The sequence below is a fragment of the Archocentrus centrarchus genome, chromosome 1 (genome assembly GCF_007364275.1).
Source record: "Archocentrus centrarchus isolate MPI-CPG fArcCen1 chromosome 1, fArcCen1, whole genome shotgun sequence".
Taxonomy (NCBI): domain Eukaryota; kingdom Metazoa; phylum Chordata; class Actinopteri; order Cichliformes; family Cichlidae; genus Archocentrus; species Archocentrus centrarchus.
Window position 1 is genome coordinate 9,706,246 of NC_044346.1, and position 20,904 is coordinate 9,727,149.

Sequence of the window (20,904 nt, forward strand, 5' to 3'; positions counted from 1 at the left end):
AAGAATAGAAACCTTAAATGTTGCTGGGCAGCCCATCCTGAACAGCCCCAGTGATGCTTTCAATCTCAGCACAGCGGTGGAGAGATAAAGACTGGTTTTCTAGAGAGGTTGTTTTTGCATTGCGCCCTGCGATGCAGCCACAAGAGCAAGTTTTTTTTGTTTGTTTTTTTTTTGAAAAACTTGCTATTTGAAGATTGAAAACATCAAAAACAACAAATTCTGGATGGGTCGCCAGGCTACAGTAATATTAAACTGTGCTGAGAATGAGTAGGTAGCTCTCACCAGAGAGTGAGTATAATGTGCCAAATCAACCAAGGGGATAGTAGAGCCCTACTGTGTATCAACTTCTCCTCGCCACTGTTTTTATATACAGGATTTAAAAAACAAGCAAACAAACAAACAAAAAAAAACAACTAGTATGATATGTTGTTATTACTATTCATTATTCTTATTATCATTACTGGTCTTCTATTATTCCTATGACCCTCATCATTAATATTCTATTATTTGAATATGGCATGGCTCTATCGTGTGACTGTGTTTTTGACTGTTTTGAACCTCTCAGCTGAGAAGTGCACACCAACAGAGACAAACTGTTGATGGACAAGACTTTTGAGTTCTCCTTTTCTACCAAGAGGAATGTGCTCTTTGCTGAGCCAGAAACAAGCCCGCCTTTTCTCTTGGTGTACCCCACCCACTCCTCATCCTCCTAAAGAGGGAACATTGTACAGATGAGAGAGAGAAGTTCTATATTTGCAACAGAGGTGACTGTTTTGTTTGTACAACATGGGTTTTGAAATCTTTCAGACTTTTCAGAAACCAGAATCCCGAGTTAGTTACCTACCGGATCACCTTCAATGGTACGTTTTTGATTTTGAAATCGAACTAAAAATTCTAATCTTCAAATGAATGTCTTCAGTTCCCATAGGGAAAGCATATCTGCACTGTTCAAAATCAAAAAACGACTCTTAGGAAAAAGACCTAAAACTCTCGGCTTCCTTCCCGATATACTGTAGCTCCACTGTGTTTTTATCGACAATTTACTCCCACCCAACCGCCCCACCTTCCTGTCCCTCTTCCCATCTCCCAGGGTTTTAATGTTTTACTTTTTTGGATTCCTCTAGTTCCACTGTGGTGCCATTGTGCTAATTTGATAAATCGCAACGCATTTGAGACGATTTTAAATACTATTTACAGACCTCGTACCTTCACATCAATACACATCAGTGTGCCAAACAGAACGGTGATTTGCACAAAAACGATCCACCACCATTGGCTCACTGCTCCCCTCCTCCAATCATTTCTAAGACCAAAGTACTGTGGTAGTAAATTGACCCTTACAGCCCCCAAACCAGGACCCAGCTGTTGACCCACCATCATCCTCACAGTTATGACTCTAGCACATGCATACACACAACTCCAAGTGTACTCATGCACTCACAACCACACACAGATGAATGTATTCTTTGAGAAGTTAATACTGTTCAGAGGCTGGATTCTGATGAACAAGCTGTATTCAGTCTTGAGCCCATTGTCTGGCAGAAAACTTTCTTTCAGATGGCCAATTGTATTTCAGAATTAGAGATAAATAAGGAACGAATGGCTTCCTGTAGAATCAAACGTGACCAAATTGGTGCTCACAGATGACCAGTTTGTTCTGGAAGCCCAAAGCAGTTGCTAAAGAGGTCTATTTAAGTATTAACAGTTGGTTTTTTTTATATAAGAAGTGTTATAGTAAAATGTGATCATTATCACGTATGTGGTGAAAAGAGACTTTGTGTATATTAGAAATATCTGCAGGATTTAAACTCTGGAGGCGGAAAATAGGAGACAAATGTGATAATATAATCAACACAGAACTGTGCTACAAGTCATTTAAGGAAACTGTAAAGCAGGGGTGGAGTCAAGGGAATTTCATTTCAGTGCACTTTGAATTTAACATTAACAAGTTTGCAACCTGATTTGAAACCGAGTTGACTCCAACCTTGAAACAACACCGAAAACTACAGAGAAACAACAGAGCTGGCAAACAATGAAGAGTTTACTGTTGAATGGAAACACTGTAAAAAAAAAAAATTTTTTCTCTGCTATAATGAGTTCAGGATGCTCAAGTCATTAAGCCCGGTTAAAGCCATAATCGCGTGTGAGTAAAATCATGACAGCTGTTTGTAGCACCGCAAAAGCACATTCATTGTGTGGCTGAAAAAAAGGCAATTTCCCCCCCCCTCCCCTGACACTGCAGCGGCTATGACATGGTTCCTCTGTTGCAGCACCAAACAGTCCAACTCTGATCTAAAAGGAAACTGATGAGCCGTGGCTCTTTCTGTATTACACGTCCCAGATTGTGGCTTTAACCAAATAACAGCCTTAAAACATTCAATTTTCTTTCATCTTTTTAACTTTAGCATTGCTTTGAAAATTGAAAAAAGAAACAAAAAAAAAACAAAAAAAAAAATCCTGATTTCTTAACGTATACTTTACTGTCTGCAATTTTATAATTGCTTGATTCTGAAGCCTCACTTGAGCATTCTTTTAGTAACAGTAATATCAATGTAGCGATGTATTAAATTACTGTTTTTGTTTTTTCATTCTGTTTTATCAACAGTAATGGCCTGAATTTATCATGTGTCAGAGAGTAGCAGCAGAGCTCACCTAGAATAAGACACGAACGAGCTGATGGTCAAGGCGACCGGTCCACGGTGACCCTAATCAGCGCTGCTATTCTTTGAACTGTGATGAAGAGAAACTGTGTTTTTGAAACAACAATGCCTAGAAAGTGGAAATAAACTGAGGTCCTACTAACAGAGAGAAATGACAATGGAGCATGCTGCAAGGAAATCCTCAGTGGAAGCTTGTGTTATATTCTTCTAGTGAATGACTCAGGAGCAACAGAGAGAGAGTGAGAGAGAGAGAGAGAGAATGCTCTACCATAGGATCTCTCAGAGGCTTTCTTTATTTTATTGTCAAAAAATTAAAATGAGCACAATAAAAATCGCCTTCCTTTCACTGTCTCCTTTCCTGGAGAAACCGTACAAACGCCACAAGTGCCAGAAGTATCACAGGACTTTCATTTCACATTTGAGAGCGGTTTGATGATTACTTTTGCTGGGATAAATACAAGGTCAGTTAACCCAAACTTTCACTAGCATCACCATAAATTATTCTGGTGTCATCTGTTTGCGACAAGCTTGTGACATTTCTGCTTTTATCTTAAGATGGAGGCCAAAAAAAAAATCTGAAGCAAAATCTAACAAAATAGAGAAATAAAATGTTCTTGGGCTTTTAAGATGCTTATCTCTCAGACTTCTGCCTCCTTACATAGTGGAGGTAAATGGTTTTATTTGTGGTGCTAATGTCACTCGTATGTGTGTGTTACACCCATTGTTGTTTGAGTTGTGTTCTGGTGAGAAGAGATGAGACAGGAGACAGTACCGATATCTGGTTCCTTAGTGTCAACTAAACCATGAGCGCTGTGTGTTGTGAGTCTGCTAGGCCTGGCTGCCCTCCGGCCATGTTGGCAAACACTGTAGCTCTCCTTTTGTAACTCTAAACAACATAATAATGTAATAAATTAAAAGCAGCAAACCTTTAAACAGGTCCTTTAGAGCTTTTAAAAGTTAATATGAAGAATAAAAATAATATATCACTGAAAATACAAGCTGCTATTGGATGTTGCTCATTTAAACCCTGCACAGTGGTTATGAAGGTGGAAATTGCTGATAGTGGACAAAGCCATTTTTGTAACAGGCTGAATTTCTTATGCTTAAAAACTGAGGATTTTTACACGGAACTCTGAAGGGATTGACATGCTATAGGTTCCAGCCTAATGTGGCTATTCAAGGAACTGCAGTTTGCAACACTTCTACATTGGTCGATATGGAGGTAATTATACAGTATAGCGCTTTTGTATTTGAACAACATTGGGTTTATTTTTTGACCGGAGAGTGTTACAAGATAAATGCTAGTATCACTGTCCTTACTTACTTACATCACGGACAGTGTAAGAGATGGGCATAACTACCGTAACATCGCACATTGATTTCTGAAGTCCCGTTTTGAAGCCTGGAGTGTTCCCAGTGATCCCATCTTGGTACTGAAAAAGACAATGTGATGAAGAGGGGCAGGTCTGACTGTGAAACTGTTTGGTTATTGGCTTACAACTTGGCAGTCACAAGTCATCAGCTAATGAGTACACTGGATAATCCTTTTTTTTTCCTAAACATATGGCCAATATTTACAAACGGGCTTCATTTTTTTTTTAAATTCAATATGACCAAAACAAGTGACTGAGACCATAAACCTGTCAGGAAAGAATTTACAGACTTCTACAGTAATTTAAAGTTTATTTATAAAGTGCTTTTCACAGAAAAGCAGTCACAAAGCACTGTACAATAAAATTGAGTAAAAAAAAAAAATCATAATGAAATATAATAGAAAATTAAAGTGCCATCGACAGCAAAGTAACATCAAATAAATTAAGATGAATGTAGAAAGAAAATAATAATGGATCCAGGACTGAGCCTTGCGGAACCTCACAGGTTAGAGAAGCAATGTTAGAGGAGAACCTGCTAACTGCCAAAACCTTAATCCTATTAAGTAAAATATTGTGGTCAACAGTATGAATGCTGCACTGAGGTCAAATAAAACAACCAGTCTATAGGACCAGAACTCTTTTTACAGTCACAGCTATCACCATCTGGTGGCCTTCAGGTAGAACGCAGGTTTAAGGCACTTCCACATCCGTACAGTAGATAGAGAAATGCTTTATTAATCCCATAGGAAATTTTAAAAAGCTGCTTTCAGCTGCTTCCTTATTCACAGCAGGAAGCTCTGTATATTTGATTTGGCAGATTTTTATGCCTTTCCTGATGCATTCCCGAGGGATTTGTGTCTCCTCCTGGGATCAAATCAGAGATCTTTCATTTGTTAGGTGAACGCGTAAAAACTACAGAGCCACTACTTAAGAACTTAAATAGTGTCTTGCCATCTGATATGTAGTCAACACTGGCTGACCAATCATACAGAGCTAATTATATTTAGTTTTGACATATAGCCAGAGGCCAGTCTGTAGTTTAAGAAAATCACAGTAATTAGTTGTTAACCTCTGACTAACTGATAAATTTTGAACAATTTTTGTCTTGTACTTAAATATATTAGTATTAAATAAGCTGCATAACATTTGTAAAAATAATAATAATAATAATAATAATCAGCTTTGACAAACCTACACACTACTTGAACAAATGTAAATACAGGCCAAATTTCCCTTAAGCCAACTTGGATGAATATGGATGCTGACAAATCCGTGACACCCTCGATAGATCGCAACTTGGATTGACACCATGGTTGAGACGGGATGCTCACTTTGCTCAATTTTTATTTGACAGGAGCAGCTGAATGGACCAAATGAACCTGTCTAATGAAAACTGTGTTGACAGTGAGTATCTCTGCGCAGTATGTGTCAAAACATATTTTGAAATTTTGTGTTTTATATGCCACAAAATTTGCAGCATTAAAAACAACTTTGACAGATTTAAGAAAATTAGACATTCTCCTTCCTTGTGCAGCAAACGACTGGGTGTTGGTGGATACACCGTTGCTGATGTAACCCACTTCTCAGGCTGTTTTGTGCAAAACAGAGAGTTTGACGTGACTGGAGATTGAACTGTCAGCAGCTTAAATAATAGTGTAGTCTAAAATGTAGGCTACCTGTATGTACACAAAGGGATTTTAACTTTCTCAGAGAACACACAGACACACACATGGCCATTAGCCACATAGTTAGGCCATCCAATTCTCTCTCAAAGGTTTTACTGTGCATGCAGCAGGTGAGTGCATTGCTATAACAGACATCAGCACAAATTTTTATTCTACACAAGATGAATTTACTGGCCGTGAAGAGTACTTCTCATCCAGTGAACGGTTGTTTGGATGAGCTCTGTGAAGTCTGTGAATAAATAGTTTTATTCAAGTGATAGCACCTGCGTGGGCCTGCGGAATACACACCTTGAACACAAATCTGGGTTACAGACCAGGTTATTGACAGGAAATGCGTGTTTAAAAATAAAGATTATTGCAAGTCAGGGCTAATAATACAAAATCAAGTTAAAGTTTGAAGTGTAGGGACTTAAAGTCAACAGTGGCTCTAAGCAGTGAGGGGAAACAGCTGCGCTCATTTCCAATCTAGCCCCTACAACTCAGTGTGGAGTCCCATGTGCTGCTGTGGAGGGTCTTTTAGTTAAGCAGTAGGGCAGCAATACATCGGTAAGCTTTGGAAAGTCCTTGCTCCTCTACGACAGAAAAGGGGAATTCACAGGTTCCAGCCCCTGTGCCAATTTATCCTGCTTGTCTTGTCTTCATTTGTTTACCTTTATTGTTTAATACCAGCATAAAGTCATAAATAGGAACTATCCCAGACAGCATAAAAGATGACCGTGGCGTCACCTACTGGTTTCCCATTTTAAATTCGTTGCAAAAAACTGGATGTGACAAGGAGGGGCGGGTCTTACTGTGAAACTTCATGGTTATTGGCTAATGAATTGTGATTGGCAAGTATGTGGTTTGAAATATTTACGCCAATATGTTGGTTTTATAGTTATTTACATTGATTGCAACACGATGACATTCCACAGATTCTGCCTTGAAATACAAAAAACTGCCAGTATATATATATATATAAATGTAATTTATCACTGAAGGCATATAGAAGTCACGTTTGATATTTGTAGGTGTGAGGAGCTTCCTCTCTCTGGACAGAAAACAGATGCTGCACTTGCAAGAGGTGTGGTTAGTGAGCCTTTAAACATGCATTCTCACTTCTGTTTGGAATGGCTCTTATTGTGGTAAACCCTCCACACGAACATGCAAACAGACAAAGAGTGGACAGGATGAGAGAGGAACTGGGCCCTGGCCTTTTTGTCCCTGTGAGGCAACTGTTGCATAGTACAGGAAGTCAATGTGCTAACTCCTCCTAACACAGCAAACTGTAATTTTTATCTTTTTGGATATAACAAGTGAGATATATTAATATGTCAATTAGTGAGCTTTACGGGTGCTGGTAGGCAGTTTCTTTTTTTAACTGTTCTCTTGTGCTAAAAAGAGTGACAAACAGCTAATTTGAAATGTGTATAGCTAAGCTCTCAGCTCCAGCTCCTTACTTCAAAGGCACCCTGTAGAGCCATGTTTAACATTTGGTGTTTCTCACTGAAAATGAACTGCATGGATCCTGTGGTCTAACAAACATGATGAAACAGCTTTCCTCCTCATTCAACATTTGCACTATTTTAATCTTTATAATAGCCACTTGTTTACAACAGTGTTTAATTTCCCAACTGTCCCCCCCCCCTCATCACTGAATGCCATGTTACCGTACCAACTGTCAGCCAGAAATGTAGCACATATTGCTACATCCCATTTACCTCAAAAGTCCAGTGCCATAGCTGGTAATGACATCACTCCCGAGTTGAGTGCATTCCAGGAAAATCAGAAAAGCAAGGTATCGGAAAAGCTCCTCAGCAAGATAGAGCCATTCGTGCATCACTAGCAATACAGTGCAAAGCTTGTTTTGCTTTTTTGTTTTTTATTTGGGGGGGGGGGGGGGGGGGGGGGTGCTTAAAAACACCACTGCTGCACATTCATTCATAGAGCTTCTGCGTATGACTTCCATAGTTTTACAGTTTTATTAATGTATACATGCACTGCCATTTATCAAAAGTATTACATTAAATGTTTTGGAATTACAGCCATTTGTATACACAGTTTCCCCATTTTTAGAGGCTCAAAAGTAATTGCACAGTTGCCTGACACGCAGTTTCATGGCCAGGTGAGGCCTGTTTGGTGTTGATAAGGTTTTGGAGTTGATTCTAAGCACTGAAGTTGCAGATCATGGTCATTTCTGGAAAAAAAAAAATCTTTAGACAGATGAAACCAAGATTAACTTCTACCAGAAAGATGAGAAGAGCCAGCCACCTGATCTCAACCCAACAGAGCATGCTCTTCAGGTACTGAAGGCAGACAGAGCTGCAAAAGAGCAGTAACTGAAACTGGCTGCAGTAAAGGTCTGACAGAACATTTCAAGAGAGGGAACAGAGCAACTGATGATGTCCATCAATCGTAGGCTTCGGGAATTCAACATATTTAAAATGATGTCAGTTTGTCCACTTAATTTTGAGCCTCTGAAAATGAAGGACCGTATGTAATTGCTGTAATTTCTTCACAGTTAATGGAAATTTTTTTCTACAACTCCTTGAATTAAACCTGGAAGTCTGCACTTCAATCACATCTTGATTGTTTTATGTAAAATCCACTATAATGCTACATTTACAGAAGCAAAATGATTAAAAAAAAAAAAAAGTGTCATTTTCCAGTGATTTACGTATTCCAATGAAGAACATGCTCTCAAACAGGAAAAGGAGCATGTGATTGTTTCACTTTAAAACAGGATTTTAACCTCAGTATCTTCAAATATGATTCTGTCATTTTGATGCTGACTTTCTTTATGCATATTTTCATCTTGCAGCAGAGTCAAGTGCACAGATAGTTAATGACTAAGACAGCCACTAAGCCTGGACCAGGGGCTTATCATTGCAGGTGAAATGGCTCTTATTGGATTCATTGCAGTGGTGTAATTCACGTTCAGGAGCACAATACTGTTCTATCCTGAACTGACTGTCTGGAAATGGTAACTTCAGTACATCACCAGCAAGGTTCATTACTTCTTATCTTTAAACTGCAGTGGTACAATTGGCTTAGGGGCTTGACAGTGGGCGGCTTCTATCAAGACAGTGTGAAGGGAACCTGTTCTAGCAGAGTCTTTTCATTATCCTTCCATCTCCCATCTCTCCTGTGTGATTTTTACCGAGGGCAGGTGAGCTTGGTATGTCTCTGCGCTTACATCATCTGTCTCCCCAGCCTCATTTCCCTCCCTTTGTGACATCTCAGATCTCTCGCTCTCTCTCAAACTCCCGGAGACAGATGCACTCTGTGGTTGCAAGTACATGTGATTTTTTTTTTTTTTTCGTGCAAACCTGAACATGCTGTGAGGGTAAAATACACATTTTTTTTTTTTTTTTTATGCCAAGTCATTAAATCATTTTCATTTAAAGCTTTTGGAGATTTACCTTTATTGTTGAACTTTTAAAATTTGCACATGATATTTACAGAAATGCACAAAATGCACTCATGGATGTGGGGTGGTTTATTAAAGAGCACTCCCGGCCAGGAGAATGAAAGATTTTGCTCCTGTACCCGGTGGGGCAGTTGAAAAGGGCAGCCAAACAAGTCCTGGTATTACTGCTGCTGCACAGTGGATGGGAACCTACATTAAGTCTAGTTTTGAAGCGCTGTGCTCGAGAGCTGCCCTTTCTAGATGTGGTATTATCAAAGCAGTCTGACGCAGAGCGGAGAAGGAGCCTCCAGCTTGACCCGGCATCAGAGTTTGGAACACAAGTAGTTGTCAGGCTTGTCACAGCCAACACTGCAGTGACCAAAATATCTGTCTTTTTATGTGTGCGTGCATGCGCGAGCACTGCCTGTCTCCCGCATCACTCTGTGCCTGCCCAAGTAACAAAAGGAAGCCTCCCCGGGCACAAACAATAACCACCCTCCTTCATTCTCCACATTGGCATTTACAGTGACGCCTCCGGCAGGGATGGAGGGTGGCAGAGATATGAGGACAGGAAGAGAAGGAAAAGAAAAAAAAAAAAAAAGAAAGGGGAAGGAAATGGAATTAAGAATAAGGGGCTAAGGAAGATAAAAGAGCAAAGAAAGACCGAGTTCTTTGCTCATTTTCAGTTTTGATTTCTCACAGAGCCCCAGGGGTTGTCTTTGTGAAATAACCTTCTTTTAAAAATGGGAATTAGACTCGCTGTCTCTCTCAGAGATCACGGCCTAATGTGGGCCAGCCTGTAGAAGGAGGCGGCTTGATAGAGCACGATGATAAGAGCAATAATGAGAAACATTCTCACCACTGTATTAATACATATTAAAATCAACCCGCTAAAGGGAGGGCCCCACTTCTTACTTCAATACACAGACAGCCACACATACAGGCCAAGCAGGATTAATAATGTACAGTCTAAGTAAGAGAACACTGTGGAAAGGTCGAGGCTGGCTGAGAGGCAAACAACACGACTTACGAGTTATTAGGTCAGCGGTTTCACTGTTATCTTCTCTTTGACGAGAGGTATGGCGAGGTATGGTGAGGCTGGTGCTGGTGAAATATCTTACGAGGCCAATCATTCTGGAGATAGACATCTCAGCAGTAACATTTGGGGGAAAAAAAGGCTGCAAATAATTGGGGCCATATCATGGACTGTATATAAAAGCTAGTCACAGCCACAGTTACCTCACCCACTGTTGCCGGACTCTGCATTTTAAAGCCTCAATAACGACTCTGACTGCCACCACCTTGGAGTTTTGGAGCCAGAAGTTCCCACAGTTAGACGATAGGGTGGAGTTCCACGTTGCTAGCCTTACAAGTGAGCTTTATAAGCTTGCTATTTAGCTTGGATAGCAAGCTGCATGCACAGACTGTACAGATGCAATGCACAGACACACATCTGCTATCTTACGTACAAATAACGTACCAGAATTTCACCTACCAAAACTAAAGTTTGGTGATAGTTTGATGAAGAAATATACTGCTTTCTAATATTATCTAAGCTCAAGTTATTCACATCCAGTTGTTTACAAATCAACACCTATCATCCATTACCAACTCCTACGTAATGTTGGTCTAATCAAATTAAACATCTGTCATGCTCTCTGATTTTTACTGCTCTACAAACATGTCTCAACAGAACGAAGAAAAGAAAATGATGGGGTACAAAATACAGTACCATTCCCTGAAAAGTAAATACTGCCGAGCGTGAGCTGCCTTGTGGAGGTTTGCACTCTTGGAGTGCTTCTTATTAATAGATTAATTGAGAAGGGGCAATTTGGGGGGGTTCAAAGGGGGGTCTGAGGTTTGAGGAGTACTGGCAGTAAAGAAGAAACAAGCACGAGGGTGTTCAGCTTCATGTTTTATACAAGCGTGTAAAATTCACTGTAAATTCACTGCTGAAGAATACTGGAACATTAAAGGGAAAACAGTGTTTGGAACGTTGTCAGCATACAGCAAAGTGGGAAACATTTAATGAGCAAAATCATTTCCCATTATTAATCTGAGGATTCACAACATAACTGAAGAGTTAAGAAAGAAAATCAATTTCTTTTGACCAAATTGTGATTCATTTGTCAGACTTCTTATTAGAATAAATTATATTGTCACCTCTACATGACCTTACTTTTGTCTCATCAAATGAGACAGAATTAAAGAATCAACTGTTTTCCACATCGAGGTCATTACTTTACTTTTCATTAAACTGCTTCTTACCCAGAAAGTTTGGGAACCACTGGACAAAGGAACTCAACTAATTTCAGTTTGTTTAATCAGCCAATCACATGGCAGCAACCCAGTGCATGTAGACATGTTCAAGACAACCTGCTGAAGTCCAAACCGAGCATCAGAATGGGAAAGAAAGGCGATTTAAGTGACTTTGAACATGGAGTGAAATTGTGTGTGAAAATGCCTTGTTGATGCCAGAGATCTGAGGAGAATGGGCAGAATGAACTGCTTTCAGCTGATAATAAGGCAACAGTAACTCAAATAATCACTCATTACAACCAAGGTATGCAGAGGAGCATCTCTGAAAACAAAACAGCTTTAAAGCAGATGGGCTGCAGCAGCAGCAGACCACACCGGGTGCCACTTCTGTCAGCTAAGAACAGGAAACTGAAATTACACTCTGCTACATTTTGGCATAATCAACATGAAAGCACAAGTCCATCCTGCCTTGTATCATTTCTTGGCACAGTTTGGGCACCTTAGTACCAACTGAGCTTTGTTGAAATACCACAGCCTACCTGAGTATTGTTGCTGGCCATGTTCATTCCAGTGTTCCAGATCTCAATCCAAAAGAGCACTTTTGGGATGTGGTAGAACGAGAGATTCTCATCATGGCTGTGCAGCTGACAAATCTGCAGCATCTGTGTGATTCTATCATGTCATGGACCAAAATCTGTGAGGAACGTTTCCAACAGTTTGTTGAATCTATGCCCTGAAGAATTAATGTAGTTCTGAAGGAAAAGGGGGGGATCAGCCTAGTAGTAACCCTAACTGCATGATGTTGTGTCAGTATTGACTGAAATCTCTGAGGAACGTTTCTTTGGTGCATCTGTGATCTGTATGCAGTACCCACTGCTCTATTTCAATCAATAACATCCCTGCCAGAGCTCCACTGTGATAATATAATAGCACCTTTAAAAAAGGGGGTTTTGACAGCAGTGCAAAAGCACAATACAATGATCCTGGAGTCCTGGCATTCATGTGGATTTTATCTTGACACAATCCACTCAACTAATCATTGGTGCAAACCAGTTAAAACAACCCCCCCCCCCTGCAAATTTCACAAGCCTCCCACAGGATCAAGGAGTTCCCAAATCGTCCCAACTCACCGGATCCCAAGTGGATCAAGCACCCAGAGGATTCACTGCCCACATTTAAAAGCTGACAGGACACCAACAGAGTTCCTGTGTTCATGCCACAACCAGTAAGAACAACATGATATACAATATAAGGCAGGTGGTATTAAAGTTGTACTGTAGCTGTATAGTGTAGCTTGTGGAAAATTCCTTTGTTTATATCAGGATCAAAGCATATGCCACGGACAGTTGTGTGTATTTTCTGTCTCGGTGGGGCAGTAATGCTGTTCACAAAGGGAAGGACAAGAAAGTCTTCATTGTCAAAACAAAGGTTGGTTTTAATTAACTACCTAATAATCATCTGTGCCATGTGTTTCAGGTTAGTCGCAATTCCAAAGTTGCAGTGTTAATTCAGTAACATTTTGGTTGTGTTTACACAATAGCTCATATCTACACTCACTGCCCACTTCATTAGTCAACCCTTGCTAGTAGCAGGTTGGACACTTTTGGCAAGCTGGATCCCTGCTTTCATGTTGTTTACGCCAAATTTTGACCAAACCATGGGAATGTCACAGCAAAAATCGAGACTCATCAGACCAGGCGGCATTTTTCAGCCTTCTGTTGCCCACTTTTGATTGGCCCGTGCAAATCGAAGTCTGTTCAGCTGACAGGAGTGTCACCCGGTGTGGTCTTCTGCTGCTCTAGCCCATCTACTTCAAGGTTCGACGCGTTGTGTGTTCAGAGATGGTCTTCTGCGTACCTTGGTTGTAACGAGTGCTGATTTGAGTTACTGTTGGCTTCTTATCAGCATTTTCTTTGTTCCAGATGATTCTCTGTAAAGCACGAAGATGGTTATGTGCGAAAATCTCAGCCCATCTGCCACCAACAACCATGCTGCATTCAAAGTCACCTAGATCACCTTTCTTCCTCATTATGATGCTCAGTTTGAACTCCAGCAGGTCGTCCTGACCGTGTCTACATGCCTGAATGCACTGAGTTGCTGCCATGTCTCAAAAAAAGTGGCTATGAGTGTAATTAAAACTTATTTCCAGTGTCAGTTTAAATAGCCCACCAGCACCCTGGGTTGCTGTGTAGGACGAATTGGTGCTATTTGGTCACCGCATTTGCATGAATGCAGGCGCACAGTGCCATAATCTACGCTTTGGGAGGGCAGTGGGAAAATAAAGCCTTGTTTTGTCCTCTAGGTAGGAGTTCCCATTATAATAATGTCAGCATTTATAATTTCAAAAGAAAATTGGACACACTCCTACTGCTCACAGTGGGTCAAAGTTTAATTCTCTTTTACTTTCTCTGCTGAGGTTTTCTCTCTCTCTTTTTTTTTTTAATTCCGTATGATAACCTCAGACCTCACGTTTCCTGCTGCGTTAAACTTTTATGTTAGCGGGATGTCTAAATCTAAGCTGGCACCTAAGAATTTCATTTCAGCTAGAAAAGGCGGCATGTTACAATAACCCTTTAAAAGTTCAGCATCGGTTACGACCCCCCAGGAAAACCGCATTTAAACACTGGACTGAATTCCTTCATGTAAAAATGTTTCACAGCAAAGAGCTTTTACTGCTGTTCTGCTGCACAATACTGTAAGAATGCATGAATGCTCTCTCTCTCTCACACATACACACACACGCGCACGCGCGCACACACACACCTCAGTGAATACAGTATCCTGCTGTTTCTACTCTAGGGGGGAACCCAAGGAAAAGAAGCTCAGATCTGAACTAAAGCATGACAGCTGCACTGTCTCTCTTTCTCTGTTGGGACTGCAGTGAGAGAGAGGGCTGGAGACTGGAGGAAGCACTGGGAGAAAGACTCACTTCAGAGAAAATGATACAGAGCTTCCTGTGCGAGTGGAAGCTGGCAGATGGAGAGTTTTGCGGGGAAGGTATAGATAGAGAGAGGAGAGGGATGAGATGAAAGAAAGAAGTGACAGGTTCTCTCACTCGCTCTCTCCTCTTTTACTGTCCCATAAGCCTCTCTAGTTTCCAGCTGAGACTCCCCTCTGTAGCGGGGATGTCTCTCCTCAGCGGGTCTCATCAATATTTCTCTGTGGTTTACAAAAAAATAAAGCAAAAAGATGAAGTTGAAATACCACTCCTATACTTTTTAAATAAATTAATCATGCACGAGAATTGCTGTTAAAGATTTAGCGCTGCCTCGAGATGATTTCGGCTTCATATTTTTAAAATACACCTTTCAACTCGATTGTTTACTGCTTGATGAGGTTTGGCGTGTGAGTGAAATCTGATGCACGCCGCACAGCTCAGCTATGGCATTTTTTTTTTTTTAACCTCACTCCACCATCTCATTTATAGTTAATGAGATATTGGGGGTTGTACTAATTGTTTTTCGACTCAGAGATGATGGGCTGATGAAATAAAGATAAAGGAATGAATAAAAGAGTGGAGAGGAGCAGGAAGATGAAAGAGTGCGAGGGGGTTGCAGTTTAACAGGTAGTGAAGGATTACGATGGAAATAACCTGGGTGAAAGCTGAACTGCAGCCACAGAAAACTCCTAAGAGGTTCACTGCTTTCCTTGCTTTTCTTTTATTCACGATCTTAAGAATGCACTGATGATTTGCAGGTGATCATTCTTTAATTAGTTGTGCTTCAGGTGATTCTCAGTGGTAAACTAGAGCTAACCACCGTTTGAACTGATTACATGCAAACAAAACAAAAAAAAAATTGACAGTTCTAACACATCGGCTCTTTTTGCCTGGAGCAAGCAGCCGCTGTTCAAGCACAATAACCTCCGAAGACTGCCGATGACCTCGCTGGGATAAGTAAAACAACAGAAACTAAAATTCAGAGAACAAAATGCAAATTTCTTTGTCTGCCCTCTCAAAAAAAAAATTTCTCTCATTTTTGATCTAATTACTCTTCAAATGTACTTGCAGAGTATTCATAAGCAAAGTAGCAGGAAAACTGAGTCTCACAGGTCGGTGGAGGTGCTCAGAAAAGAGCTTTGTTACCATAAGGAGGAGACATAAAGCACACCTGTGTGAAGAAAAAATCTTGGAAACAGTGACCTTAGATTTGGACTCACAGTGATCACGCCTCAGTCCTTCATTTTCAGAGGCTCAAAATTAACGGAACGAATAACTAACAAGCAGTTTCACAGCCAGGTGAGGCCTGTTCCCAAAATAAGGAGCAAAATAAGTAGGGCTGCAACTAACGACTATTTTGATAGTCAATTAGTCATCGACTATTGAAACGATTACTCGACTAATCGGATTATGAATCACATAATTATGAAATGACACTTATTTAGCTATCAGCTTTTACATTTTGCATAAGCAGGGCTTTCAAATTGTTTTGGAGTAGCTGGGGGGCATGTCGAAGTACCAGGCGCCTTATGACCGAGACCAAAGCCATGACGGCAGCAGACGATATGAACAGTCACATGGCAATCGTGAATTAATCAAATGGCTCAGACTGAAAGAACATAAATATTGTCACGTGCGTCCACATGGCGCTGGATACGAGAAGGTGGTCGGCGCAAATTTTTTTTTTTTAGGAAAATTAAAAAGTAGACTGCGCAGAGCGGTGGAGTAGGTGGAAAATGCGCCTGCCGCCGGCATAATTTGAAAGCCCTGCATAAGGTTATTTAAAATGTGGTAGTAACACATACTTCATTCAAAACTTTTAATCAGGTTTGCTACTGATATAACTTTAACGGTCCATTTTTCCAACCATAAAAAAAAAAAATAGAGTACTTTTTCGTCCCTGTAAAACAAAGTTGGCACAGTTTCACCAGTTTCCCCCATCACTAAACGTGCCGCTGAATGCTATCCGGTGTTGTGCCAAAAAGTGATCATCTGCCAAAAAGTGATCGTCTGCCAAAAAGTGATTGCCAGAAAATGATTGCCCATATTTAAACTGTTGTAAATGACTTGCTGACCTATAATCTGTGAAAAATATGTCAAACATATCTCTCGTGAATGATATCAAGTCATTTTGAGTAAGAAACAACATTTCTGTCACAAGGTAGAAGCTGCAATCAGTTTTTGGCAGCGACTTTTATATATTCTTTATTTATCAGGGTAAAAACTGTAATTTTCCAGATTTTAAAGAGATATCTGGACAAGAGGGCAGCACAAATCAGAACAAATATGACATTACACTCTATATAGATATTTTAAGTGACCAAAGAGGACTGGATTTATTATAATGTACGTGCAATAATGCAGAGTCATAAACATACTTGAATAACAGGTCATTTCTTCATTTTATATTTAAGCCCTTCATAAATCCTATTGACTACACTCTATTCACCAATATAAGCAAAGACATTACACATAAAAGCACACAGAAACATCAAAAATCACTTTCTGGCAGACGATCACTTTTTGGCACAACACCTGTCTTTAAGTCGGACGTCATTTCTGGGTCCAAATGCTTCTAAATAAACAGCAACGGTATAACGAATGACTGTTCAATATTAAAGATGATTGTAACATACCTTATCATCTGCAGCTTCTCCTTCTCATCGGTAAAATCACAGCTGTGTGTTTTGAGTTAAAACAACCAGGGCCACAGCATTGCGGGAAATTGATCACGTGACAGTTTAGATCCGCAAATGGTCATCACTTAACCGGATTGCGCATGTGTGAAGCTCGCCAGAGATAGACAGACAGGAAGATGTCTCACTACGTTAAAAAAAAAAAAAATCACCAGTAATAATAAACGACTATTATCGACAATTACATTCGTCGTCAACTATTTTTATTGTCGATTATTGTCGACAATGTCGACTAGTCGGTGCAGCCCTAAAAATAAGCAGATAAAAGATCCGTAGGTGATTCCATGTGTCGAGCTTGTATTTGGCATCTTTTCACTGAGACTCTCGATGTGAGACCTAAGGAAATGTCGACGCAAGGGGAGGCGGCCATCATTGGGCTGAAAAACCAAATAAACCTGTCAGAGAGAGCAAAAACTTTAGGAGTGGCCAAATCAACAATCTAGCACATTATTAAAAAAGACAGAGCTTACCTACAGGCCTGAAAGACCACAGAAGACAACAAAATGGATGATGAAAGAATTACTTCCACAGTTAATAAAAACCCTTCACAACATCTAAGCAGGTCCAGAACGCTCTGGTGGAGGTCAGCGTATCATTGTCCAAGTCCACAATCAAGAGGGTTTACTACAAGGTACAAACCACTGGTTACACTCCAGAACAGGAAGGCCAGATTAGACTCTGCTAGAAAACATCTAAATCTAGTTCTTAAAATAGATCTTTGAACAGAGGAAACCAACATGAACTTGTACAGCAACAACCACCCAAGGCAAAGAAATGAGATGTTCTTCAAGTCACCTGATCTCAGCTCAACAGAACACGTGTTTCACTTATTAAACACAAAACTGAAGGCAGAGACACTCACAAACAAGCAGCTACTGAAGGCAGCTGCAGTGAAGGCCTGACAGCATCTCAGGGGAGGAAACAGAGCACAAAAAAAAAAAAAAAGAGGTCCCAAAAACTTTTGTGACTGTATGTGAGCCAGAATATAATGAGAAACATAATGAATTCACTTTAAAGTCACACATTAAAATGTACTGTTTGTAAGTTAAGTCTCATTTAATAACCCCCAGTATACTCCTCTTACAGTCTGTTCTATAGTGGCACCGGCAGCCTCTGTGTTGTCAGCTAACTAAGCACAGAAATCCTTGTACTTTGTTTTGACAGATTCCTTCAGCATCCAGCACGGTGTTATTGGGTTGTCAGACACGAACACTGGCAGCAACTTTGACTCAGAGCAACTCCAGCCCTGGTGGGAGTTTGGCTCCAGAAAAAGAGCTGTGCTTAGATGCAGTCTTAACTATATCTAGCTGGTAATGCTTGGCCTTCCACTGTCTGCTTCTATTGTAATAAAGAGCCCCCCCCAAAAAAAATTGTGCTGGGGCTCAACTTAATAAGGTGCCTGTCACGCAAAAAGCACCGCACTGGAACTGTGCACCAGTACTTATTCGATAGCGACTACTTTTCTTCAGGTTAAGCTTGGCTGTGTACACACTGTTCAGTAGAGACTGATTTACATGTAATGAGCATTCAGGAAAAAACAAAACAAAAAAATAAACAAATGTGCTGCTTCAGTTATACATGACAAAATAAAATATGATCCAGGAAGCGCAGTTTGGATAACAGATCCATTAGTGTGAAGCCTTATTAAGCACCAAAACACTTCAGAGTGCAGTTTATAATAACAAGAGGACGGACTTTTCCCACTTTGGAAACGAGCAGAGCGGCTGTTGCTGCTCCACTGACATGCTGCTCACACTCCACCTTCTGTGTAGCCAATCTGTCAATCTGGACATCGTCTGAGGCAAATTAGGCCCATGGGTACAAGCCTGGACACCAGTCATTCGAATGCTAGCTCCACTTCCAAGCGCCTCCTAATGCCTCTGGTCTGGGCGATGCTGCTTCTTCAGGAAGTATTTATTAACATACTGACTCATTAAATCACACTAGACGCATTTTAAACATTACTGCAGTTGAAGGTTTAGCAGATGCAGAAACAAAAATCCTTAAATTTAACAGTCAAATGTGTTTTATTTACATTTTTATTTCAAATTTAAAACAAAAATGACAAAAAATATGACCTCATCAGAGCGCCGGGGCGCGCGGGAGATGTGCTGTGCTGTGAAAATGAGTGTGTGTGTAAAAAACAAAACAAAACAAGGACAGTATGTGGCATGTACTGTACAGAATATGTTTTCTCAGGAGACATATGGCTGCACCAGCTGGAGTCCTTATATTGTTGCTGTGATAAGTGGCTTTATCCTCAGTTCACTTCCTTTTGTTTCTCAGTTTTATTGGACGGCTCCCTCGTTTCCCTCCTCAGCCTGTTTATTTCTGCCATTTCACTTTATTGGTACCAAGAAATTCCACTCGTGTTGTGTTCATATTTGCACAAACATACGATCATTAACTGAAGTCATAAAAGGATTAAATCACATTTCATTAAAAATCAATCTCATATCTCTGTGTTAAAAGCATTATTAATGTATAGACCTCAGACACCTGAAGCTTCCCTGCTGTTTTGCACGGGTGTTATCCCACACACAGCACACCAATGACTGTATTTTTTTTTCTGTAAAGCCATTACAGAGGACAAAAATAACTGTGAGAGAGGGCAAATACATAATTTCTCAATTGAAATTCAGAGAGAACCCACATATGCGCTCCTTAAACTAACATTACACTGTATAACACTGCTTTTCATTCACACCAGCACCGTCTCTCCTGGGTGACAAGCTGATAGGTGACACAAATTTTTAAATTACCCTTATCCATGATTTTTTCCCATCTATTACATCTAAACCGACTGCACACAGTTACTTCTTCAGTGCCAGTCAAGCTTAGCGGTCCCGCTGACAGTGGAAACACACATATATTCCCCGTATGATTACGCCGCACTGTCACCTGATTTTGAACGTTTAAATCTGGTGAGCAAAAAAACAAAAAAAAACAAATCTGATTTACAAACTGAACTAAACAAGTTGCAGTGATTCCTTTAACACAGGCTTGGACAGGCTGGAACTACGACAGCTATAATAAAAAATAAAAAAAAAAATCTTTATATAAGGCCCCTAGAGAGAGGATGCAAACAGCAGAATAAAGATACAGAGAAGCTCACAAACACTTCTTTTTTCTCCACACAGTGCATAAACCTGGGGGGAGTTAGTTTCCATCATCCACCATTTTAAAAAAAAAGCTCCAAATTCAAATACAAGCAACTTTTATGTGTCATTTTCATGATGACTTTGTTCTGATATGAAAGAAAAAAAAAAAGGTTTCCTCAAGGCTTTATTGATGCAATATTCAGTGTACAAATAGGTGCACCGAGCTGCTTTTCAGTGAAAGCTGGAAGCACAAGATGCTCATCCTCCACAAAGCAGCACTCGCTGCTCTGTTCATACGACAGAGCTGCTCAAACATATTGGGACAACCTGAACAATTTATGAATATTTCATGAGGTGGGGTGGAGGTGATGGGGTACAGAAAGGGGAAAATCAAACTAAAAATCTACAATCTTACACCCGTTACTGAGATGGTGTGACGTTCTTATCAGATTGTGGTCTGCCGGCTGAAGAGGTCGAGGGTCACAGCGGAGAGGAATGCTGGAATGCTCTTCTGGTGATGCAGATGAAGAGCCACCATCTCTCCCAGAGTTTTGGAGAACTCGGTTTCCATGAGCTGCATGCTTCCATTGGAGCCCTGAACCAACACACAATAACAAACAATCAGACCCACTGCGTTCATTTCCAGACAAAAAAAAAACTTTCAAAGTGAAGCAAGAACACTTAAAAGTTGTTATTCTCTATAAGGAATTCAAGTCTGTGTGTGTCTGTGTGTCTCTGTGTGTGTGTGTGTGTGTGTGTGTGTGTGTGTGTGTGTGTGTGTGTGTGTGTGTGTGTGTGTGTGTG

General features: G+C 40.3%; 1 protein-coding gene across 1 annotated transcript in view; it reads right to left on the reverse strand.

Moving 5' to 3' along the window:
• Positions 1-19,050: 19,050 nt before the first annotated feature.
• The window catches only part of mad1l1 (mitotic arrest deficient 1 like 1), an 88,234-nt gene continuing 86,380 nt past the window's right edge, over positions 19,051-20,904 (reverse strand). The window contains exon 19 of the mRNA XM_030735816.1: positions 19,051-20,695. Within this exon, the coding sequence (XP_030591676.1) occupies positions 20,546-20,695 (150 nt within the window). The 3' untranslated portion in view covers positions 19,051-20,545. The remainder of the gene's footprint in view (positions 20,696-20,904) is intronic.